Source organism: Macaca fascicularis, chromosome 17 (assembly GCF_037993035.2).
Source record: "Macaca fascicularis isolate 582-1 chromosome 17, T2T-MFA8v1.1".
NCBI lineage: Eukaryota > Metazoa > Chordata > Mammalia > Primates > Cercopithecidae > Macaca > Macaca fascicularis.
The window spans coordinates 10,701,122-10,726,088 of NC_088391.1; the positions used below are offsets into that span (position 1 = coordinate 10,701,122).

General features: G+C 40.4%; 1 protein-coding gene across 10 annotated transcripts in view; it reads left to right on the plus strand.

The window, feature by feature from the left end:
- The first annotated feature begins 2,148 nt into the window (after window positions 1-2,148).
- Window positions 2,149-24,967, plus strand: part of TEX26 (testis expressed 26) — a 40,966-nt gene continuing 18,147 nt past the window's right edge. For 4 of the 10 annotated variants that reach the window (XR_012426803.1, XR_012426802.1, XR_012426801.1 and 1 more), the window contains exons 1-4: window positions 2,149-2,254; window positions 9,138-9,222; window positions 20,629-20,794; window positions 24,533-24,689. Coding sequence is in view for 4 of the 10 variants with exons in the window: in XM_005585590.5 (XP_005585647.2) it covers window positions 2,194-2,254; window positions 9,138-9,222; window positions 20,629-20,794; window positions 24,533-24,689 (469 nt within the window). In the remaining 6 variants the exon portion in view is untranslated. The remainder of the gene's footprint in view (window positions 2,255-9,137; window positions 9,223-20,628; window positions 20,795-24,532; window positions 24,690-24,967) is intronic. The other 6 variants (XR_012426804.1, XM_045376802.3, XR_012426805.1 and 3 more) reach the window with 3 other exon arrangements.

The window sequence follows — 24,967 nt, forward strand, 5'->3', positions numbered from 1 at the left end:
AAATGGATCCACGCAAAAATACACTTTGAAGCAGAAATGAAAGACTGTAAAAGGAATGAAGATCAGAATAGCAACAAGAGCAATACCTTAGATTTGTGTGATTTTACAATTTATAAATTATTGTTGGATCTCATCATGTTTACGGCAGAGCGAGGTGGGTGCTGGTATTCTCATTGACAGATAAGGAGACCAGGGCTCAGGGGAAGGGTCTGCTCACCCTAAGGGGCTGCAGTGACAGATCTTTTGGCTCTCTATTTGGTTCCTACCCCACCATTTCACAGCTTGCCTAAAATGAGACAAATCGTAAGATATTAATAAGAATTCACTTTCAAAATTCTATATACTTGCTGCTCTATTTTAAAAATATATTTCTCTTAAATTATGCTATGCTAATTAGCTCTACCATTTCCAGACAGTAATCTGTTATTGGGTGCTACTTTTTAAATTTAGATGCCACTACTAAATCCTAATTTAGACTCATTCCTTTTAATAACATCTATGCCTTCTAATGTGTTCCACCCTCCATTGCTTCAAAATATGAGAGTTTATAATGTGTTGTATTCATTCCATTATATGCATAGAACTCTACCTTCAGAAAATTCTAGTTTAGCTCTTCATTTTAAAGACATTCCTTGCATATATATTTGGGATCCTTACCTTGATGCTTTTTCTGTGTCTTTTGATAAATTCCTCCTTTGTTACACTGCACTGTTTCTCTGAGGTCTACATTAGAATAACCCCTTAAGAATAAGGAACTGTTGTGAATTGCTTTGTAAACAGGTTGCCAGCTGACTCCAATATGTATTTCCTGTCTTCTCTTTTCACCCAGGTGGGTAATAACTGTGTTGTCACCTGGAGGCAGTCAGTAGTTACTAACCACCCAGTATGTCAAATTACCAGGTAGTGTTACCCAGCAAAAGGGGCTCACTGCACTAGAAATCAACAGTATGACACCAAGTTTTTGAGAAAAGAAAAGTTTCATATTGCAAGTCAACTTCTGAGGAAACAGGAGTCCAGTTCAAATCTGTCTGCTTGTACTGGCTTTAAAGCAGTGATTTTATTACAAAAGGTTTAGGGGTGGATCCTGGTGTTAGCAGGTAATTGGTGGAAGCAAAGGGGACATCTGGGAGGTCTTCAGGCATGCATGGTTCTGTCTTCAAGCTTCCTCGTAGGTCCCATGTGCAAATTCGGAGGGAGTTGGTATGAAACATGTGGTAAAAATTCAGGCTGTGACATCAGCAAGCTTGCTGTGTGCAAACTCCATTTGGCCGTATTGATTCCAGCTGATTTCAGTCAGTTTTGTTGTAAGCAGAGGGAGTTTCAGCAAATTGTTTCTTTTCTAATCTGCCCCTGAAAACAAGAATCTCTGTTATTGGTGTCTTTGACTCTTTGAAACAGTTTCAGTAGTTCCCAGGATATGAAGATAAAAGACCCCCTTCATCAGTGAAAACTCTCACAAGAGGATGAAAGACATAGCTTCCTCTATGAGAGTAGAAGAACAATTAATGTGACACTCACAAACACTATGGTTGGTGCCAGGAACGTGGCCTGGTGAGGAGGAGAGTGTCACATCCTCCTTGCCCACTCCTGTTTCCATGCCTGCGTTTCCCCTTCTGCCCCTCTCCTAAGCCAGGATGACCCTTCTGACTGCATGGAACTATCACAGAAACTGCTTCTATTTACACCAGACAACTTGGGATTCAGTCTTCTTGCTTGGTTCGTTTTTTTTTTTTTTTTTGAGACAGAGTCTCGCTCTGTCTCAGTCTTCTTGCTTGGTTCGTTCTTACTGCAAAGATCCGTGACCACTTTGCCCACATTTGCTTAAGCTGAAAGCTAATGGATGAAAGTTTGCAGTTGAAAATCAGACACTACTACTTTCTCTTCAATCTCTTCCCTTTTTGCTTTTCTTAGGAAACATAGGAGACCGTGGTCGGGAAAGCTCACTGCAAGAACTATACAAATAATGTAAAAAGTAAGGCGTCCATAGGATCAAAGCCACATTTCTTTGCTCTCTGCACCCCATTCCCACGCTGGCCAGGTTAAGCCTCCTTCGTGGCCAGCACCCGTTGGCAGGGCAGAACTCCCTGGAACCCGACCCTTGTCTCCATAGCGACGAGTCACAAAGCGGCCCGGGGCTCCCGCAGCGCTGAGTTCAGCCGGAGCCAGGGTCCCGTGGCCGCCTCCTCGGGCAGAATGGAACAGCCCGGGCCCAGGGCTCCGGATCCCTCTCTCTGCCACCACAACCTCCGGCCAAGTAAGACAGCAGACTCTGCCGGTCTGCGGGGTGGGGAGGGGGCTTTCCCGGGGAAAGGGTCCTGTTGAGAAAAAGGGGCCTTAGGTCTTTAAGGGTGTGGCATCGCTCTTAGGAGTACACTCAACTGAGGAAAAGAAGGGGAGTCAGGGAGAATTACAGGGTATTCATGACGTTGCCCCTTTTCAGTCCTTCGTGTACCCTTTGCCAAGTCCCCGCTCCCGAAAAGGCGCAGGGTTAAGTTTTAAACACTCAAGGAAACGCCTGGCTAAGAGGGGAGAGGAAAAAAGGAAGAGCTGGTGATTTTCCAAGGAAAACAGGGTCAAAGGCAAAGAAGAAAAAGTCCGGGAAGATCAGAAGAGAACAAGTCCTGCATGAGTCCCGATCCCCATACAGGGTCTAGGAAACAGCAAGGAAAGTGGGGGAGGGAGTGGCTGCTGGCTGCAGTCCCAGCGGTGTCTGCAGAGGCGGGGCCCTCCCTGGGCTGTCACATAGGCTGGGAGCCATGGCCTTCAGCGGCCGCCTCTAACCCCAACTGATTTTTCTTCCACAGAGATTTTGTATCTCACAGAGGTAGTGCTTTTCATCCTAATTCTACCCGCAGATGCAGCAGGTTCACCAGTTCAGGCTTTTGGGTCGGTGGAGGGAGAGCCACTCTGGCTGTGATGCTAGTGGCATGATTACCGAGTAGTCAGCTCCATCGTGGTCTCTTGTGGCAATAATTGCCCACTGCTGCTGTATAGCTGGGTAATTGTAATTCCACAGTGGCTGCGGAGCACTGAGGGATTGTTCAAGTACAAATTTCCTAGAATGGTGCCTCCCACAAGAATGAGTGAAGTTCATATTTTCATTCCAATTCATTCCATTGTGAATTAAGAGTGGAAAATGAAAATACTTAATTAGTGCAGAAAATAGCTAATACACTCAGTTTCTATATGATGACAAGGCAAACAGGAGACACAAAGGAGGGAGGATCCCCTCCTAGCATCCCGACGGCACCCCTTTGGATGCTTCTCTTCCCTTTCTAACCACCCTGTTCTCCCGCTGTCTCCCCATTGCATCGCCTTCTTGTCTGGGAACTCTTAGAGTCTTCCAAGATTGATCCTTCTAGGCTTACCTTCTCTTTGACCACATCCTGCCACCGGGCTTCAGGTGCTGCATAAAGGTGCCAACAACTCTCTACCTTTATCCCTGACTTGGACTTTCCTCCTAATTTTTCAGACCAGAATATCTAACTGTCTACCAGACAGTTCCACGTGGGTGTCGCAGCAGGGCCTCCAACTTGACGTGTGCAAAACCGCACTCCTTGTCCTCCTCAAACCTTCCAGACTTTGAGAGTTCAGTTAAGAGGGTCCTAGCTCCTCAGCTTAGAAGGGAAAGCAGCCTCCTTGAGACTGCAGTTCGATCACCAGGTCTCTTTGATTCTGCCTCCAAAGCTCTTTTTCCCCTGGGTGAATTTGCCCCTTTACCTCCAGGCTCGGGCCTCTAATGGCTAGTCTGTGCCACTTCATCCCCCACTGCTGGGTGAGTCACCCTCCAAAAGGTGGGCTTGATGTGTCACCACTGCCCAGCTTTGGTCCAAAATAGGATGAGGTTGATGGTGACTGATGACTAACTGCTATTGAATAATTACTACAGATGGGCCTCTCAGGTGCTGTATTAGCTTCCTGTGGCTGCTGTATGTTCCCACAGACTGGTGGTTTCAAACAACAAAAATGTATTTGCTCACAGCTCTGAAGGTCAAGAGCCTGAAATCAAGGTCTGGAAAAGTCTGCACTCCCTCCACAGGCCCTGGGGGAGAAGTGGTCCTTACCTCTTCCAGCTTCAGGTGGCCATGGGCACTGCTAGTGGTGGCAGTGGCTGCTGCCATCATGCTGGCTGCAGTAGGGAAGCACAGCTGGGGCTGCAACGCTCCATGGAGCCCGTGGGAGTTGCCCCTTCTGAGTCGGGATGGGAGCTCCCTGTGCCGCTACAGCTGCCCAAACCACAGCTGCAGACCCAGGCCTCCTGCTCTATGGAGCAGGCAGGAGCCCCGTCGTCCTGGGCAAGGCTACAGCCACTCAAACTGCCGCTGTGGGTCTGGGCCTCCCTGTGCCTCTGAGCCTCCCTGTGGAACCCACGGCTGCAGACCTGGGCCTTCCACTCCATGAAGCAGACAGGAGCCAGGGACAAGCGGGAGCTTTGCCTCTTCCAAGTTGGTCAGGCGGGAGCTCCCTGGTGCAGCTGTGGCTGCCCTCCCAGGCACAGGACCTGGGCATCTCTGCAGCCTGCACCCTTGAACCCCCCAGGAAGGACACCCTCACCCACCCATCCCTGCAGGCTCAGGGTTATTTCCTCCCACTGCCAGGCCACACCCCACCCTCATCCCTGCAGGCTCAGGGGTATCTCCTCCCACTGCCAGGCCACACCCCACCCTCATCCCTGCAGGCTCAGGGGTATCTGCTCGCACTCCCTGGCCTCTCTCCACTGGCTCTGATCTCAGAGTGGGGTTGGGGCCAAGCCCCAGGGCTATGAATGGCAGCTGGAGGCAGGCAGAGTCCTGGGTGGAAGGGGCTGGGTTGCCCAATAAGGCCCCACCTTCTGACCAGGGAGGGCCTGAAGACTGGGGATCAGGTTGCCAGTCAGGAACCTGAGTGGGGACTCATGCTGCCTCCTCCGGCCTGCCCATGGCCACCCATGGACCAATCAGCATGCACATTCTTCCCTCTGAAGTCCATAAAAACCCTGGGCTCAGCCAGAGCAGGGAAGAGGATGGCCAGAGAATGAAGAGGGCAGGGAGAGACAAGGGAACCACCGTCTGCAGAGGAGTATGCTCTCTGCTGATAGCTGGAGATGATGGGGCAACTAGCTGCAGAAAGGAAGGAGTACCCTTTCCACTGCTGACAGAGGGGAGCTACCCTCTCTGCCGAGAGCTTCAGAGACCTGCAAATGACTTGCCTATGGAGAGGACTATGCTCTGCAGGGCCTCCTCTCTGCTGACAGCTGAACACCTGACTGGATGACCTGCCTACAGAGAGAAGCTACTCCTTCCTCCGAGCTGTTCTAACACTAAAACTCTTCTTCACTCTTCACTTGTCTGTGTACCTCAATGCGGGAGAAAAAACTCTGGCAAAGGCTGGCAAAGGCACTGCAGGCACAGAGGTTTCCAGCCAGAAAAATCAACACGCCAGAGATTCTGTAACACTAGCTTGTGGCCTCATTACTCCAGGTCTCTGCCTCTGTCTTATAAGCACACTTTTAATTGCATTTAGGGTACACGAGGATAATCCAGGATGATTTCCTAATCTCAAGATCTTTAATTGCTAGCACAAAAACCCCTTTTCCCAATAAGATCAGAGTCACAGGTTTTGGGGATTAGGACATGGACTTATCTTTTTTGTAGTGTCACCATGTGGCACATTACAAACAACTTGTATTTATCAATAGCTTGAATCTCTAAAACAAAATGAGGGAATAAAACAACGTATGTGAAAATATTTTTTAAAGTATGATAGAATATACGTATTAGTTACTATTTTATAATATTTTTATAGCTTTATATTTTCCTAATGGTGAACACATCCAGTGGGTGGTCAAGGTTAGCAGAATGAGGCTTTAGGATGCTTTGCTGACCTGTCATTAGCCATCTTTCCCTTTGCTCCATTCACATGGGGCTATTTGTTCTGTCTCATCTCAGACTGTCATATCTCCTGCTACTTCCTCTGTAAATTGCTTTACTTCATGTCCTGTGTTTCTCTTTCAAACATCTACTAAATTAAATCACAGCTCAGGTGCCAGCTATGCTATGATGACCCCTGGGCCTGCCCTTGCTGCACCATCTTCTCATCCAAGCAAAAAGAATTGCACTCTCTTCATGTTCCCTGTGACACATAGGCCATCAGCACCACATTAAACTTGTGCTCATAGGATACATAGCTCATCTCTTGGCTTGTGATTTCTCCAAGGCCAGGTCAAGACTCTATGTCCCAGTGCCCCACAGGGCTTGGTCCATGGGAGGGCTTGGGGACTTGTTTGCAGGAGGAACAGAAAATGAGAGAAGAAAGAATGAGGAAGACATAATCACAGGAAGGATGGATATGAGCTACAGAAAAAGACATTGAGACACTGAGAAGAAAGTAGTGACATGCAGAGAACATACTAGAAACAGATTTTCAGAATATTGTGATTACAGATTTCTCAATGAACATTTCTGTTAATGAAGAAGATCAGTTCCAATAGCATACTGTACTTTCAGAAGCTTTGCCAATGGAGGTAAAAAGCATGGAAATACAGCCCTGACAAAAAGGGTTGTAGTAAGGGAAATCATTAACATGAAATTAAAGGAAGATGTACCAAAGATAAAGTGTGCATCCAAGCAGGTAAGGATTAGGGAGAGGAGGGAGTGCCTGATCTGTACAAATGTAACACAGGAAGAGGGAAGCTTGCGTGGCCTCGGTTCCTGGAAACAGTGAGGCATGCTGCTCTTGTCCGTCCGGCTCCTGATACAGGCACCTGGCAATTGGTGACCCCAGTTGCCAAACTATCTTCAGAAGGGATAGGACCCTAGTTGGGAGCACAGAGAGGTACATCGTGCTTGCCCACATGATTGCTTGGGAGGTGCTGCCTGGAGTGCTGTTCTGCCAGGCTTTTTGAGGCATATCTGAGCCTAGTAGAAATGTAATCTGGACTGTTAGAGTTGTTTGCCTTAGAAAAAAGAGGGAGAAGTTATGTGTGGCTTTTGTGCAGGATATCCTTCCCAATCCTTCCAGAAGTCCAATGCAGAAGTTCAGATCAGGTTAGAGAAGGCTTCTTTTACGAGTGGCATGCCTCACAATTTCTTCCCTTTTACTTGTTCACACTTGTAATTCTTTTAACAAAGAACATTGAATTCTGCTATTGGGATAAAATGCTTTCAAGCATAAAGTGATGCCCACTAAAGCAGGAATATTGGAGAATGACGTCATTTCTTGTAGAGCAGGATTAGAGAGCAGACACTAGGCGTGCATAGAAGCACAGGTACAGAGTGCGGAATACAAGGGACTAAGACTTGGGTTCTCTAAGGGGCTTTTAAGTGGAGGTAGAACTTCAGCCAGGGTTAAGAGGACAGGTAATAGTTGCAGATGATCAGATCCTGATTGGAAATGAGAGTCTGTTAGGTTATAAACAAGACTTGATTGGGATAGATGAGGATATGAACATTAAGAGGTTCACAGATAACAGGAACCATAACAGGAACCATAAATATTTGGCCAGAGCTCCCTATGCTAAGCATACTGGCTACAGTATTCTAGGGATGAAGTGATAGATCCTAGAGAACACCGTGTTATTCAAAAAGTAGAGGCGTTCAACCCAGGTTCTCATGACATCTAAAAAGCAGCAGGTAACTACCTAGATATGAAGAGTGAGAGAATGACTGAATTTTAAATTTAAAATGTATATTCCTGAGAAATTTGGTGGTACTTCGTTGACAGTGGAGGTTGGGGCAAATAAATAGTGTTGTTGCTGGTATCTACCTTAGTTCACTTTCTGTTGCTATGACAGAATACTACATACTGGGTAATTTATAAGGAAAAGAATACTATTTAGCTAATGGTTCTAGAGGATGGAAAGTCCAAGAGCATGGCACTGGCATTGGGTGAGGGCCTATTAGCTGCATCGTAACATGGTGGAGGGCATTGCATGATGACAGGGCAAGAATGTGCTAGCCCAGGTCTCTCATCCTCTTTGTATAAAGCCACCAGTCCCACCCTGGGGACCCCTCTCTGATTACCTTATCTAATCTTAATTACTTCTCAAAGGCCCCACCTCCAAATGCTATCAACATATACATTTAGGGATTAAGTTCCCAATATACAAAATTTGGGGAACACATTCAAACAATAGCACTACCAGTGGTAAGTTCTCAGCCAGCATCCTCCTGGAACCATCAGCAGTATGTGACTCCCTTCTCTGGGACACTTTCTTTGACTTTCAGGATGCCACTGGCTCCTGATTTCTTCATCACCTTGCTAACAGTGCTTTTCAGCCCCTTCACTGGTTCCTCCTTCTCTCTCTCCAAATTCTTGACATTGGAGTGTTCCAGGTCTCAGCCTCGGAACTTCTGCTCCAAGTCTACTCCCTTCCTCATTGATCTCCCCACTCTCATAGCTTTAAATAGCATATACACCACAAGATTTTGCACAACCGTTACAAGACATGCATTAGAACCACGCCAGATAACTTGGAGGGGTTTTCTATCAGACACTGTTAGTGACAGATATAAGAAAAAGACTTTGTGGCATATGAACCCACTTTTGTGAAACAAAAGGTAGATAACTGAAACCCAATATGTCTATGTATAAATCAGCATGTGATACCTCCATAGGTATGCAAAGAAACCGGCACAATTGTTAACATGTGCTGCCTGGGAGGAGGGATAGGAAGGAGAGTGGCAATGGCAGGGAAAGAAAGAAGTAAGGAGGTGTCCATTATAAAACTTGATGTATGTCATATGATCCCCTGTGTGTAAAATCATATCTAGTATGATGCAAATATAGGTACATCTAAGATGATGCATGTAAAGTTGGTGACCAAAGCATAATAGTGGGTCTTTTAAGATGATAGAATTTCAGATGAACTGCTTTCCTCTTTATATTTTTATGTCTGTCTTTAATTCTTTCAAATAGCATGCATGAATGCTCAGGAGAAACAGTAGAACTATCTTTTATTTTGGGGTGAAACACAAATAAGTCAAGCTTTCCCTCATTCCTATTAGAGGCTGTATTTTGGCCTTTATTCCTTAGACTCTAAAGATAAATTATCCAAAATGTTTTTTTTTTCTCTTGCAAAATTATCTTAATTGTTAAAACAACGTTTCATCAAAACATTCAGGTTTGCCATATTTAAAACTGCTTTGTTGTACTTTTAGCAGGTGGCCCCAACTGGGATTCCTATGCTACCACTATGAGGACTGCATTCACGCCTAAGACAGGAGCAGTGCCTGCCTTCATTCGGTAGATCACTATTTGAGTTAGATTGATATACATGTTTTAATTTGTTGGCTTGTCTTTTATGACTCAGAATCCAAACACATAGACAGTAATTAGAGAAGCCTCATAAAAATGCTCTTGGGTAGGGGCTACTGTGTGCACAGCTCTCCTCCAAGTATTAGTGATAGCCCCTCCCCTCAAACAGTATCCAGACCTCCTATAGGGAAACCAAGAAAATGGCTACTAATTTTTCATAAAGTTGCTGTGTATCGTGGTTTACAGCAGACCTAATGTACAGGTTAATAAGGTTGTGCTACCTAAACATTCATGTGACTTGAATCCATTCCCTTATATATAGTAGGCAGGCAATGACAATTGAGTGAATAGGTGAATGGATGAACAAATACTTGTTATCACAGCATCACCAAGACTAGTCTTGGAAGCTGGAAGAAGGCCACTGTCCCCCTATTCTTACCTCCACTCCTCCAGATACTACAATATTGGCTTCAACTTCTCCAATTCAACCTGAGCTGAGGGTAGTGGGAGTTTCTAAACATCAGCTTCTTTCTGAGCTTCTAAGCTCATCAATAGGTGAGTGAGAGCAGGATTAGGGGAGCCCCATTATCTTTCTTTTTTTTTTTTTTTTTGAGACGGAGTCTCGCTCTGTCACCCAGGCTGGAGTGCAGTGGCACAATCTCAGCTCACTGCAAGCTCTGCCTCCCAGGTTTACACCATTCTCCTGCCTCAGCCTCCCAAGTAGCTGAGACTACAGGCGCCCGCCACCTCGCCTGGCTAGTTTTTTGTATTTTTAGTAGAGACAGGATTTCATGTTAGCCAGGATGGTCTCGATCTCCTGACCTTGTGATCCACCCCCCTCGGCCTCCCAAAGTGCTGGGGTTACAGGTGTGAGCCCTTGCGCCCAGCCGCCCCATCATCTTTTACTGTGTCACTGGTAGGTGTGAAATCAGCATAGAGAGCCTTCAATTATCATCTTCATTCTGTGAATTGTGTCCAATAAGAATCTTTTCACCTTAAGCACGGCCAACGTGGTGAAACCCCGTCTCTACCTAAAATACAAAAATTAGCCGGGTGTGGTGGCGGGCACTTGTAATCCCAGCTACTCAGGAGGCAGAGGCACGAGAATTGCTTGAACCCGGGAGGCGGAGGTTACAGTGAGCCGAGATCACACCACTGCACTCCAGCCCGTGCGACAGAGCGAGACTCTGTCTCAAAAAAAGAAAAATCTTTTTGCCTTAAAAGTTCAAGATATTGAGGAGTGGAATGGAGTATTGGTAAGACCATGGCTATGGAGTTAGGCAGAAATGCCGTCTATCCTCTGCTCTTACCCGTATTATCTCTGCTACCTTGCACAAGTTAACAAGCCATCTGGGGCTCAGTTTTGTCATTGGTGAAATGGGGATAATGATACCTGCCTAGAGTGGCTGTTCTGAGGACACAAAGCACCAGGATAGTGACTAACACAAAGAAGTTAGTCATTTTCATTCGTTTTTCCCACCATAGTATATGATAAATTTCCAAAAAGTACAAGGCTACAAGATTCCAGATTTCTGAGTTACTAGCTATCCCACTGAGTCCCGTTCTAACTGGGAAATTTTATCATCTGATTGTAATGAAAGTGCCAGGTATATGACTGTAAGAGTTGCCTGAAGAAGAAACGTTTAGGGGATGAAAACCAAAAACAAATAGATAACTTAGGGAGTCTAGGTCAGTGATGTTTGAATTTATATATTTATAAAGTTCTCACAAAAATTTTCAGTGTAAAAATTTTAACTTTTTTTATTTCAATAGCTTTTGCGGTACAAGTGGTTTTTGGTTACATGGATGCATTGCATAATGGTGAAGTCTGAGATTTTAGGGTACCCATCACCCAAGTAGTGTACATTGCACCCAATATGTAATTTTTTATTCCTCACTCGCTTCCCTCTCCCTCCCTGCTTCTGAGTCTCCATAGTCCATTATATCACTCTATAGGCCTTTGGGTACCTGTAGCTTAGCTCCCACTTCTCAGTGAGAATGTATGGTATTTGGTTTTTCATTCCAGAGTTACTTCACTTAGAATAATGGCCTCCAGCTCCATCCAAGTTGCTGCAAAAGACATTAGTTCATTCTTTTTTTATGGCTGTGTAATATTCCATGTTGTATATATATACCAAATTTTTTTTGATCCACTCACTAATCAGTGGACACTCAGGTTGGTTTTATATCTTTAAAATTGTGAATTGTGCTGTGATAAACATACACGTACAGTTGTCTTTTTAATAAAATGACTTCTTTTCCTTTGGGTAGATACCTAGTAGTGGGATTGCTGGACCAAACGATAGATCTACTGTTAGTTCCTCAAGAAATCTTCATACTGTTTTCCATAGAAGCATATACACCATCAGTGTTTAAGTGTTTCCTTTTCACCACATCGTTGCCAACATCTATTGGTTTTTTTTTCTTTTTAATAATTAAATTCAACAATACTTTTTGCAGGCGTAGGTTGGTATCTCATTGCAGTTTTCATTTGTATTTCCCTGATGACCAGTGATGTTGAGCATTTTTTTTCACATGTTTTTGGCCATTTGTATACCTTCTTTTGAGACATGTCTGTTCATGTCATTTACCAACATTTTGATAGGATTTGTTTTCTTGGTGATTTCTTTGAGTTCCTTGTAGATTCGGGATGTTAGTCCTTTGTTAGCTGCGCAGTTTGCAAATATTTTTCTCCCATTCTGTGGGTTGTCTGATTAATCTAATTATTCTTTTTGCTGTACAGAAGCATTTCAGTTAAATTAGGTTCTATTTATTTATTTATTTATTTATTTATTTATTTTGCATTTGCTTTTGGGGTCTTAGTCATGAATTATTTGCCTAGGCCAGTGTCCAGAAGAGTTTTTCCTAGGTTATCTCCTGGAATTTTTATGGTTTCCCGTCTCTTATGTTTAAGTCTTTTGTCCATCTTGAGTTGATTTTTGTACAAGGTGAGAGATGCTAGCCAATTTTCCCAGCACCATTTATTAAATATGGTGTCCTTTCCCAAATTTATGTTTTTGTATGCTTTGTCAAAGATCACTAGGTTGTAAGTATTTGGCTTTATTTCTAAGTTCTCTATTCTGTTCCATTGGTCAATGTGCCTACCTTTTTTTTTTTTTTTTAACCAGTACCATGCTCTTTTGGTAACTATAGCCTCGTAGTATAATTTGAAGTCTGGTAATGTGATGCCTTCAGATTTATTCTTTCTACTCAGGATTGTTTTGGCTATTTATGCTCTCTTTTGATTCCATATGAATTTCAGGATTTTTTTTCCTAATTCTGTGAAAATGATGTTGGTATTTTAATAAGAATTGCATTGACTCTGCAGATTGCTTTGGGCAGTATAGTCATTTTCATAATATTGATCTTCCGATCCGTGAAACACATCCATGGGGTGTGTTTCCATTTGTTTGTGTCACCTGTGATTTCTTTCAGCAGTGTTTTGTAGTTCTCCTTGTAGAGATATTTCACCTCCTCCCTGGTTAAGTATATTCCTGGTATTTTATTTTTGGCAGCTGTTGTACAAGGGATCGAGTTATTGATTTGATTCTCAGTTTGGTCATTGTTGTATATAGCAGTGCTACTGATTTGTGTACGTTGATTTTGTAACTTGAGACTTTACTGAATTCTTTTATCCAAACTCTAGGTATACGATCATATCATCAGCAGACAGCAATATTTTGACTTTCTCTTTTCAAATGTAGATACACTTTATTTCTTTCTCTTGCTTGATTGGTCTGGCTAGGGTTTCCAGTACTATGTTGAATAGAAGTGGTGAAAGTGGGTATCCTTTTCTTGTTCTAGGCCTCAAAGGAAATGCTTTCGACTTTTCCCCATTTGGTGTAATGAAAATTGTGGTTTTGTCACAGATGGCTCTCATTATTTTCAGGTATATTCCTTAGATGCCTAGTTTGTTGAAGGTTTTTATCATAAAGGGATGCTGGATTTTATTGAATGCTTTTTCTGCATCTGTTGAAATGCTCATGTGATTTTTGTTTTTTGATTCCATTTATATGATATATCATATTTATTGACTTGCATATATTAAAGCATGCCTGTGTCCCTGGGATGAAACCCAATTGATTATTGCATATTATCTTTTTGATGTGCTATTGAATTCAGTCAGTATTTTGTTGAGAATTTTTGCATCAATGTTCATCAGGGATATTGGTCTGTAGTTTTCTACAGACCAGTATTCCTGGTTTTGGGTATCAGAGTGAGACTGACTTCATAAAATGAGTCGGAGAGGATTCCCTCTTTCTCAATCTTTTGGAATAGTTTCAGTAGGATTGGCACCAATTCTTCTTTGAACGTCTGGTAGAATTCAGCTGTGAATCCATCTGGCTCTGGCTTTTTTTGAAGTCAACAGCTTTTTTTATTACTGATTCAATCTCACTGTGTGTTATTGGTCTGCTCAGGGTTTCTATTTCTTCCTGATTTAATCTAGGAGGCTTGTATGTTTCCAAGAATTTATTCATTTCCTCTGGATTTTCTAGTTTGAGTGCATTGAGGTGCTCATAGTAGTCTTGAATTATCTTTCATAATTCTGTGGTGTCAGTTGAAATGTCTCTAGTTCCATTTCAAATTGAGTTTATTTGAATATTCTCTCTTCTTTTCCTGGTTAATCTAGTTTATGGTCTATCAATTTTACCTTTTCAAAGAACAAGCTTTTTGTTTCATTGATCTTTTTTTGTTGTTGTTTGTTTAATTTCATTTTGTTCTGCTCTGATCTTATTTTCTTGTACTAGCTTTGGGTTTAGTTTGTTTTTGTTTCTCTCGTTCCTTGAAGTATGAAATTAGGTTGTCAATTTGTGATCTTTCAGACTTTTTGCTGTAGGCATTTAGTGCTATAAACTTTCCTCTTAGCACTGCTTTTACCGTATCCCAGAAGTTTTCATAACTTGTGTCACTATTATCATTTATTTAAAAGGGTTTTAAAAATTTCCATCTTGATTTCATTGTTAACCCAAAAATCATGCAGGAGCAGATTGTTTAATTTCCATGTATTTGTATAGTTTTGAGAGTTCCTTTTGGAGTTGATTTTTAGTTTCATTCCACTGTGATCTGAGAAGATACCTGATATGACTTTGTTTAAAATTTATTGAGACTTGTTTTGTGGCCTATTGTATGGTCTATATTGGAGAATGTCCCATGTGCTGATGAGAAAAAACGTGTATTCTGCAATTCTTGGGTAGAATTTTTTGTAAATATTTGTTAGGTCCATTTGCTCTAGAGTGTAGTTTAAGTCCATTGTTTCTTTGTTGACTTTCTGTCTCAATGATCTGTCTAGTGCTGTCAATGGAGTGTTGGAGTCCCCCACTGCTATTGTGTTGCTGTCTATCTCATTTCTTGGATCTAGCAGCAAATATTTTATGAATCTGGGAGCTCCAATGTTAGATGCATACAAATTTAGGATTGTAATATCTTCTTGTTGGATTAATCCTTTTATCATTATTTAACGACCTTCTTTGTCTTTTCTTACTGTTGTTGCTTTAAAGTCTGTTTTATCTGATATAAGAATAGCTACTCCAGCTCGCTTTTGGTTTCCACTTGCATGGAATATCTTTTTCCACCCTTTTTCCTTGGGTTCACATGAATCCTTATGTTTTAGGTCAGTCTCTTGAAGACAGCAGATATTTTGTGGTTTGTGGATATTTTAAAATTCATTCTGCCAATCTATTAAGTGGAGAATGTAGGCCATTTATGTTCAATGTTCATAGTGAGATGTGAGGGACTGTTCTAGTCATCATGTTAATTGCTTCCTAGATGCTTTGTTTTCTTCATTGTGTTATTTTATAGGTCTTTTCAAAAAGTTCTATTCTGGTATATATTGACCTTTTGTTTCAGGATTTAGAACTCCTTTTAGCATGTCTCGTAGGGCTGGCCTGGTAGTGACAAATTCCCTCAGCATTTGTTTGTCTGAAAATGACTTTATTTCTTCTTTGTTTATAAAACTTAGTTTTTCTGGATAAAAAATTCTAGGTTGACAGTTACTCTCTTTAAGGAGGCTAAAAATAGGACCCCAATCCCTTCTGGTTTGTAAGGTTTCTGCTGAAAAATTTGCTGTTAGTCTGATAGGTTTTTTTGTTTTGTTTTATTTTTTAATAGGTTACCTGATCCTTTTGTCTCACTTCTCTCAGAATTATTTCCTTCACATTGACTTTGGATAGCCTGATGACTATGGGTGTTGGTGAAGTCCTTTTTGTGATGAATCTCTAAGGAGTTCTTTGAGCTCCTTGTATTTGGATATCTAAATCTCTAGCAAGCCCAGGAAAGTTTTCCTCATTTATTCCCTCATATAAGTTTTCCAAACTTTTTACTTACTCTTCTCCCTCAGAACACCAGTTACTCTTAGATTTGGCCATTCTACATAATCCCATATTTCTTGAAGACTTTGCTCATTTCTTTCTATTCTTTTTTCTTTATTTTTGTCTGGGTTAATTCAAAAGCCTTGTTTTCTAGCTCTTAAATTCTTTCTTCTACTTGTTCTAGTCTGTTAAAACTTTCCACTGCATTTTGTCATTCTCTAAATGTGTCTTTCATTTCCAGTTCTGATTTTTAAAAATCTATTTCTTTAGAAAATTTTTTATTCATATCCTGAGTTGTTTCTTAGTTTCTTTATGTTGGTTTTCACCTTCTTCTGGTATCTCCTTGAGTAGCTTAATAATCAGCCTTTTGAATTCTTAATCTGGTATTTCAAAGATTTCATTTTAGTTTAGATCTGTTGCTGGAAAGCTAGTGTGATCTTTCAGGGATGTTATAGAACCTTGTTTTGTCATATTGCCAGAATTATTTTTCTGGTTCCTTCTCATTTGGGTAGACTATTTATTCTAATTATTCTTGAATTTATTTTTTATTTGATTTTTTAAAATTTCTTTTTCCCCCCTTAAGGATGTGACCTTAATGTTTACAGTTTGTTGTAGCCTAATTTGGCTCTTGGTGCTTTCAGGCGTGAAGACTCTGTATAAGTTCCCTGGTTATAGAGAGTCTTTGTATGATGGCTTTGTCAAATGTCAACATAAATTTAAATAACTGCAAAAGATTAAACTTCTTCCCCATCCTACATATTGACATTTTAAAATAAAACTTTTCAATAAAACCAATGAATACTCTGAATGCTTTAGCAAATTAATACCTGCCATGATCTTTTAAATAAACACACAAATAAGCTCTTCTTTGATCACTTATTTCATTTCTTTCTCTTCTTGAACTCTCATTCCCACTCCACTTCCTCCATAGAATTTTTCCCTGCTGTAATGTATTTTATGTTTGAAAGCAATTTATTGATCACTCTATTATACTTCTTTGCAACTATTTTAGTATATTAATTGAAATTAATTTTTAAACATGTTATATGACCCTAAGTATAGAGTTACCACAATTATTTTAGTACACAATTGCTCAAAGCAATAAATACATTATAAATGCTCATAATTATGAAATACAAAAAGTAAATTTTTTTGCAACTGCATCTTAATGAGATAAATGTGGCTGTTTAGTTTTCAATTAGTTCATATATCTAGTTTTGAGTGTTGTTATTTTTAGAATGCAACTGCACTCAGCATCACTTTTTTCTGCTTCTAATGTTAAGAAACCTTGTTCATATATATATATATATTTAAATAAGTAGGTGCAAATTAAAGGAGTTTTAGTATAGCAGTGTCACTCAGTACTCTGAACTCTTTCTGAATTATGTCCCAGAAATCACAATGTGATTTTTAATGACTGATCAGCTGACAGCTTGGTTTGAGTACTCCTTCAATTTTGCTGAAAGCAATTAATAAGATGATTTATCATCCAGTCATTGAGTTATTCCCTATCTCAGTTTCTGAGAATATGCTGAAAAGACACGTCTTAACACATGACTATTAAATTGCACCTGTTACTATTTCACTTGGCGGCAACTTGTTTAATTTTCTATATTCAAAAAGGATTTGGAAAATGGAAACACAAATTTTAATAAATTTTTATCATACAAACTTTTTTTCATAAAAGGCTTTTATCATACTTTGAATATATTTTTATCAAAATCTTGGAGTTGAACATTTAGCTTATACAGTTTATACCATCTTTACCTAGTTGGTAAAATCAGTCCTTGTTGTTCAAATCCATAAGTAAAATCAGGTTTATTTCCTGTCCAAATAAAATCTAGTTACACTTTCAATTCAAATAAATGTTAATATATGTTTTGAGAATATTATAAAAACCACTGAAAAATAAATTATGGAATGCATATTGTAGAGAAGACAATTAAAAGTACACAAGAGAAGTGTTAAAAGATTTGAGTCTGATATGATTAATTATATCCAGGTAACTTATACAGTTAGCTATACATTTCATTGCAACGTATCCAAAAATAATGCAATAAAATGTGTAGATAAATGTATAAGTTGTTTGTGAAGAGTATAATAAAAAGCATGATGTTTCCTAAATATATTCTCATGTATATAGAATTCTGCTGCTTTCCTTTTGGGAATGATTAAATACTTATGTGTAAAAACAGAAACAATTTTATTAATTTCATCAGACATCAAATCAAATATTTACTAGTATTCAATGAAAGAAAGTTATATATAGTGAAAATTAAAATTGTTCTGGCAGGTCAGCCTATACTTTCATTTATTGTTAAATATTTTACAACATAAAATAAAATGAAACTTGGCTGTATTGGAGTATTTTGTAACATGATTGGATTCAGAATAAAATTTAAATACTTTATTGAATGATTAATATAAAACCTGAAAAAAAAATACAAGATTCCTATTTGTCAGTTTTATCTAGTGTATCTTTAAAAATTTGCTGTCTCGTAAAGGATTCTGGGCTGGGCATGGTGGCTCATTCCTGTAATCCCAACACTTTGGGAGGCCAAGGCAGGTGGGTCACCTGAGGTCAGGAGTTCGAGACCAGCCTGACCAATATGGTGAAACCCCGTCTCTACTAAAAATACAAAAATTAGCCCAGAGTGGTGGCATGTGCCTGTTGTCCCAGCTACTCGGGAGACTGAGACAGGAGAATTGCTTGAACCCGGGAAGTGGAGGTTGCTCCAGCCTGGGTGACAGAGTGAGACTCTGTCTTAAAAAAAAAAAAAAAAAAAAAGGCAAGATTCTGGTTATATTTAAAGTAATCAGTGTGACCAACCTGTGCTGCTTTACCACCTCAAAGCTGCTTTTCTTTCCAGCTAATGGCATGTCCTAGAGATAAGCTGATAAATGCCTATCTTTAAATGTGGGAGGAAAGGAGTCATTTTAAGCATTCTGCATCCTCTGCTCTTCTCTCAGAGGCCTCTCCCTAAAAGGATGTGAACGTTTTGTAATTGTTAGGAGATAGAAAACCAGACATTCCTCTCAGCCATGCTCTATGACATACCTAAATTCAGAGCCACCCACAAAGAACTAGTACCCTGGGTATAGCACAGCCCTTCACTCTCTAGAAATACACATGACATTGAGAACCACAAGCCCAGGCAAGTGGTTCCAAATGGAGCTTGGATTACAAGGAGGTGTCTCTGAAATCACTCCGACCATGTTTCCCTTCACTGGAGGCCCCCCTCACGGTTGGAGGCTTATTCCTCGAGGCAATGCACCATAGAAAGAGCCTGTGGTGAAATGGGGAAGAGAGAATCAGGCAAGGGGTGTAGGAAGAAAGAACCCACATACATTTGCGGGTTTGTTCTCAGGCGGATATGTTCTAGGAAAGAGTATATTGAGAAATTGAGATCTGAAAATTGATTCTTTTAAAGCTTTTTGTGGCTAAGTGTGGTGGCTCACGGCTGTAATCCCAGCCTGTAGCATGCACCTGTAGTTCCAGCTACTTGAGGCGGGTGGATCGCTTGAGGCTAGAAGTTCAAGACCAGCCTGGGCAACATAATGAGACGTCATCTCAAAAAACAAAAATAAAAAATAAATCAGCTGGGCATGGTGGCACATGCCTGTAAGTCCTAGCTACTTGGGAGGCTGAGGTGGGAGGATAGATAGAGCCCAGCAGTTTGAGGCTGCAGTGAGCTATGATGGTACCAGTGCGCTGCAGCCTAGGCAACAGAGCAAGACTCTGTCTCAAAAAAAACCAAAAAACAAAAAACAAAAAAACAGAAAACAACAACAACAACAACAACAAAACAGTTGTTTGTGCTGTATCCTCTCCCTTTGGAAACTCTCCATTTTATATCTGAATGACAATAAATGATCATCTGGATGTTTGTTTCCAACATCCCAGATATTTGTTTCTTACAGAGATAATCTGAATCTATCTAGCCCTCTTTTAAAGATAAGTCAAAATGAAATATTTTGAACATACACAAAGGAACATACAAGGAATCCCCCACTACGAGCCAGCAACAGCAATCATCGCTCGTTAGCTACTGTTATCTGCACCCTCCACTCATCCTTCCCACTGGAGTATGCGGAAGCAAATCCCAGGCGTTGTATCATTTCAATTCTAAAGATTTTGTATGTATCTCTAAAAGATAAAAAATGTTTTAAAAATTGTAACAATACTATTATCTCACCTTTAAGAAAACCAATTCCTTAATATCAAATGGCCAATCAGCAATCAAATCTCTCCAATTGTCTCATAACTTTTTTTTTATAAAGGCAGTGGTTTGAAATTGAATCCAGGAAAGGTCCATACATTTCATTTGGTTATTATGTCTCTTATTTCATTTAATCTTAAAAAAAAAGAGAGAGAGAGAGAGAGAACCTTTTTTTTTTTTTCTGACAAATTCACTGTTGAACAAACAGAATCATTGTTCTGGGACTTTTTTTTTTTTTTTAATCTCCATGATGCCATTTAAATGATTTCTCTTTTCATGTATTTCCTGTAATCCAACATTGTAAAGACTTCATCTGATTCAAGTTCTGCATTTTGGCAAAGATATTTAATATGTGGCAATGCATGTATTCACTCAGAAGCTCATAGTGTCTGGTGGTCCTCTTTTGGAGCTGCGAGTGGACACTGCTGGTCATTGCCTAGATTCATTATTTCATTAGGTGCTTGAAACTAGTGATATTTCAATTCTTATATCTCTTCCCTTTATCAGATAGAAGATTTCTATAGAGAGAAGCTTTTCTTCACCAGCTATTTGGTTACACTGAAGTGCCATTTGTACTGGAGAGTGTTCAGCTCTTTAAAAAATTAATGAAATAAATTTCATATTGTTATGTTTTTAAATTTTATTTTAGGCCTCTGTACTTTTGTTAAAAGCCATCCTAAAATACAGCATTGTTTTCCTTCAAGGAAAACCTGAAATTAAATTAGTTCTGGCATCAACTCTTATGTCAATCTATCTTTTTAAAAAATGTAAGGGGTAAAATGATTTGACATGGGTACTTTTGTGAGATTTGGTATTTAACCTCTGACTCTAATTTCTGCTGGGGTTTTTTTTTTTTTTTTTTGTAGCCAAAATGGTATCAGAAGATTAGGATACACATATTCACTTAGTGATCCTATTCTCAATCAGACACAATACAATGATGAGTACACTTGGAAATCATACTCCAAAGAAGATTTGATCAAAACTGAGCCTTCGAGAGGAATCAAGAGCCACAAATCTCATCTCAATGAAGTAAGATAATATCTACATATGTGTTGAATTTAATACTGTATCAACAACCCATAAGAATGAGAGTTTAAATATGTCACAAAGATCTTTCAGCTTCTACAGTTACAGGATACATGGTTCTTTTCAGACTATTTCCTGTCTACCATCTCACATTTATTTCTAACCACTTACGTTCTATCCCCTGGAGTTTTTTTTTTAAAAAGGACTTTTAAAAGTTGAAGTGAAATTTACATAATATAGAATTAACCTTTTAAAGTGAACAATTCAGTGGCATTTAGTACATACATGTTGTTGGACAGCCGTCACTTCTTTTTTTGTTCCAAACCATTTTCATCATCCTAGAAGGAGACCTCATACCCATTAAGCAATTACCCCCAACTCCACTCCCCACCGTCTGCTTTCTACCTCTGTGGATTACCTTTTGTGGATATTTTAGGTGGACTAGGTGTGGAATTCCACCTATTTTATGTGGAATGGGTGACCTTTTGTGTCTGGCTTTTCACTTAGCATAACGTTTTCAAGGTTCATCAGCTAAGAAATTATCTGACTAGAAAGATGACAGGAAAAGCACTATTATGAAGACTACCCATGTAGCATCCATGTAGCAAATATCAGTAGTTCCAATTCTTCATCACAGTTGAATAATATTCTCTCCCATGGATAAACCACAATTTGTCTGTCTGTGCATCCATTAATGCATCTTTGGATTGTTTCCACTTTTTGGCTATTGTGAATTGTGCTGCTGTGAACAGCCACGTACAAGTATTTGTGCTTAGCCTTATGTTTCATGCACTTTCAAACCTCCATTTTTAAAATCATTCTGTTTCCTCTACCTAGAATGCCCTTATCCTGTGCACTAAGGGAATCCCTATATTTATTTGAGACTCGGATTAAAGAAAGCCCTTCTCCCCTGGATGGAAATAACTGATTCTCCCTGTGTGTTTTCTTGGCTTTCTGTTCCCTTCTCCCATCACAAAAGGCAATGCTTGGTTGTAGTAAAGGGTATCCTTTACTTGACTGCCACGTGGGATGGGACCACCTAGGATGGAGCCACCTTGATGCATTCAATAGATGGTAAGACATAGAATGAACAGGATTTGATGACTAAAAGGATGCAAAGGATAAGGAAGAGGAAAGTATAATGTTCAACTTCTGACTTGGACAGCTGAGCATATGCAGACGCTGTTTACTCAGCTGGAACATGGTGGAGGACTAGGTTGGGTGGAGAAGGGCATTGGGGGAACATGTAGTTTTAGTTGAAGACCTGTTGGTTGAAGATATGTCAAACTGGCAGTTTAATAGACAGGTCTGGAGCTCATGGGGGAGAGATGAGCTGGACATATGGACTTGGAAGTCATTAGAATGTACACATATAGCCAATTCAATTTGGTGGTTCCTTGTGTTATCCATTCATTGTAATCTATTCAACCCTGGACAAAAAATATGTATAGATTTATACATATATATACACACACATATATATATATCTCTCCTGGAGATATATACATAAAACTCATCTCTAAAAATTATATATATAAATTATATTTATTATATATAATATGTATAAAAATTCTATATATTTTATATATAATTTATATATATTATAATATATATTTATTATATAATATATAATAAATAAATTATATATTTAGTATATAATTTTTATATAATATATAAATATGTCTCTAACATATGTATTATTGCATATAATCATATATATTAGAGACAAGATCTTGCTTTGTGGCCCAGGGTGAAGTGCAGTGGCACAATCAATCAGAGTTCACTACAGCCCTGAACTCTTGAACTTAAGTGATCCTCCCACCTCAGCCTCCAGAGTAGCTTGAAGTACAGGTGCGTGCCACCATGCCCAGCTAATTTTTTACTTTTTGCAGAGATGGAATCTCACTCTGTTTCCCAGGCAGTTCTCAAACTCCTGGGTTCAACCAATCTTTCCACCTTGGCCTTCCAAAGCCCTGGGATTGCAGCCATGAGACACTATGCTTGGTCATCCTTTATATTTTACAATTAATGTAAAAGAGTTGGTTACAATATTATACTGTATGTATACAATACTATACAGTATTTATACACCCACAAACACACGACCATATACTTTTCCCTTCCTCTAAGTACTATTGAAGGCTCTCAACCAATGAGAGCTAGTGTGGCAGACTATCTTGTCCTCAGCCAATGAGAGCTAGTGTGGCAGACCGTCCTGTGTGTTCTCAGTCAATGAGTGTTCAAATGCCAGACGGCAGCTCCTGTTAATCGAGGCATTGAATGTCAACAACGGCTAACATTACACAAGAAAAACAATCATATATTATCCGCCTCCTACAGCCTTGTGAAACGCCATTTATTCAGGGATGTCTAATCTTTTGGTTTCCCTGGGCCACATTGGAAGAAGAATTGCTTTGGGCCACACATAAAATACACTAACACTAATGATAGCTGATGAGCTTTAAAAAACGAAATCGCGAAAATATCTCATAATGTTTTAAGAAAGTTTATGAATTTGTGTTGGGCCACATTCAAAGCCGTCCTGGATGGGGCCGTGGATTGGACACACTTGACTTCTAGTTTGGTGAATTTGAGTCTCTGGATCCACCTGCCAATTTGCAGGAAATATAGGGGACAGAGGAACTTGTTAAACAACAAATGCATACGCAATCAACAAAATCCAGACTGTGGGGACCCCTGCACATCAAATGACTTCTTCAGTAGATAAATTATAATTTTATATATTGGTTTTTCCAGTTGATAAATTGTGAGGGAAAGAAGGGGATCAAGAGAGAACTTGAAAATTAAAAGAGATTTAAGAGGCAAATTTGGGACAGTGAGTATACCTAACTATTTTGAAGAATTTTGGTGCAAAGGGAAACTAGGAATAGCTTAGTAACTAGAAGGGGAAGTAGAGTGAAGAGAGTGCTTTCTTTTTAAGATAGGAGGAATAAACGCATGCTTGGATACTGACGGCAATGACCCAGCAGAAAGGAAGAGATTCAAGTTGCAAGAGACAAGTGAGGATTGTTGGAGCGATTTGCTGGAGTAGGCTCAGTAGAGAGGGATCTGGTGCTGCAGGCAGGGCTGGGCCTTGCTGAGAGCACCTGCAGCTCCCCTCCCATCACAGCATGTGTGAGTGCAGGTGCAGTGGCTGGGACACGGTTCGTGGCCTGTGGAAGTTCTTTTCTGGTGGCTTCAGTTTTCTCAGGGAAATAGGAAGCAAGATCATGGGAAAGAGGGACGATGGCAAGAGGAGGTGGAGGTTTCAAGTTTTATCATCCTAAAATCTCTTTGGAGGTGAGAAGAGAGTGCTGGCCTTTCCCTGTCCTCCAGGAAGTTGCTGAGGCCTCTGCATGTGAGGCAGGGTTTTCCTCAGGGGCTCCCAAGGGGAAAGCAGTCACTGCCTGTGCTCCTTGGGAATGGCCAGAACTAGAATTCACATGGCTTATTTCTTCCCCTGGTCTTATCTGTAGGAGACTTCTGGTTGGAAGCACACTCTTTGAAGTTTTCAATCTTATTTTCTCATTTTCAATGTGAAAAGTCAAAGAAATGTACGGAGCCTGCGTTTCGGCTAGGTCAACCAATGGCTCCTGTTCACCAGCTCCCTGCATCCACGCACCTGCAGTGGCAGCTGGTTGTAAAGGATTCTGAAGAATATGTGCATACAGACACTCAGATTATTGATCCTATTAGGTGAGCCCATATAGATTTTCCTGAAAATTGTGTTTGCTTTGATAGGGCGTTTTCCCGTGGACGCTACCTCACTGTCAACAAACGAGGACACTAAAGAACAGCCTCCCTTGGAAAATCCCTGCTTCAATGAAAGAAGTTAACAAGGCACTATCAAATCAGTTTATTTCCATTACTAAGAGAGATTTTGTGGACAGATCGAAAGGTAAACACGTTTGTTTTCCTTTTTTTTGCCGGGTCATGTAGTAGGCCCTGGAGTTGCGGTGTTCGGCAGCATGTGTGTGTTCTTCTCCCTCAAGGAACTCAAAGTCCAGGCATGGAAACAGGCAATTTTGCAAATAAAAACCATCAAGTATCAAAAGGTGCACCTTGTGGGAAATGAGGGTTGCTATGGGCATACAGGAGGACATCCAGCCTAGTGTGGGGTCGGGGGTCAGGAAAGGCTTCCCTGCCTGGCCCAAAGGATGAAGAGGAATGAGCCAA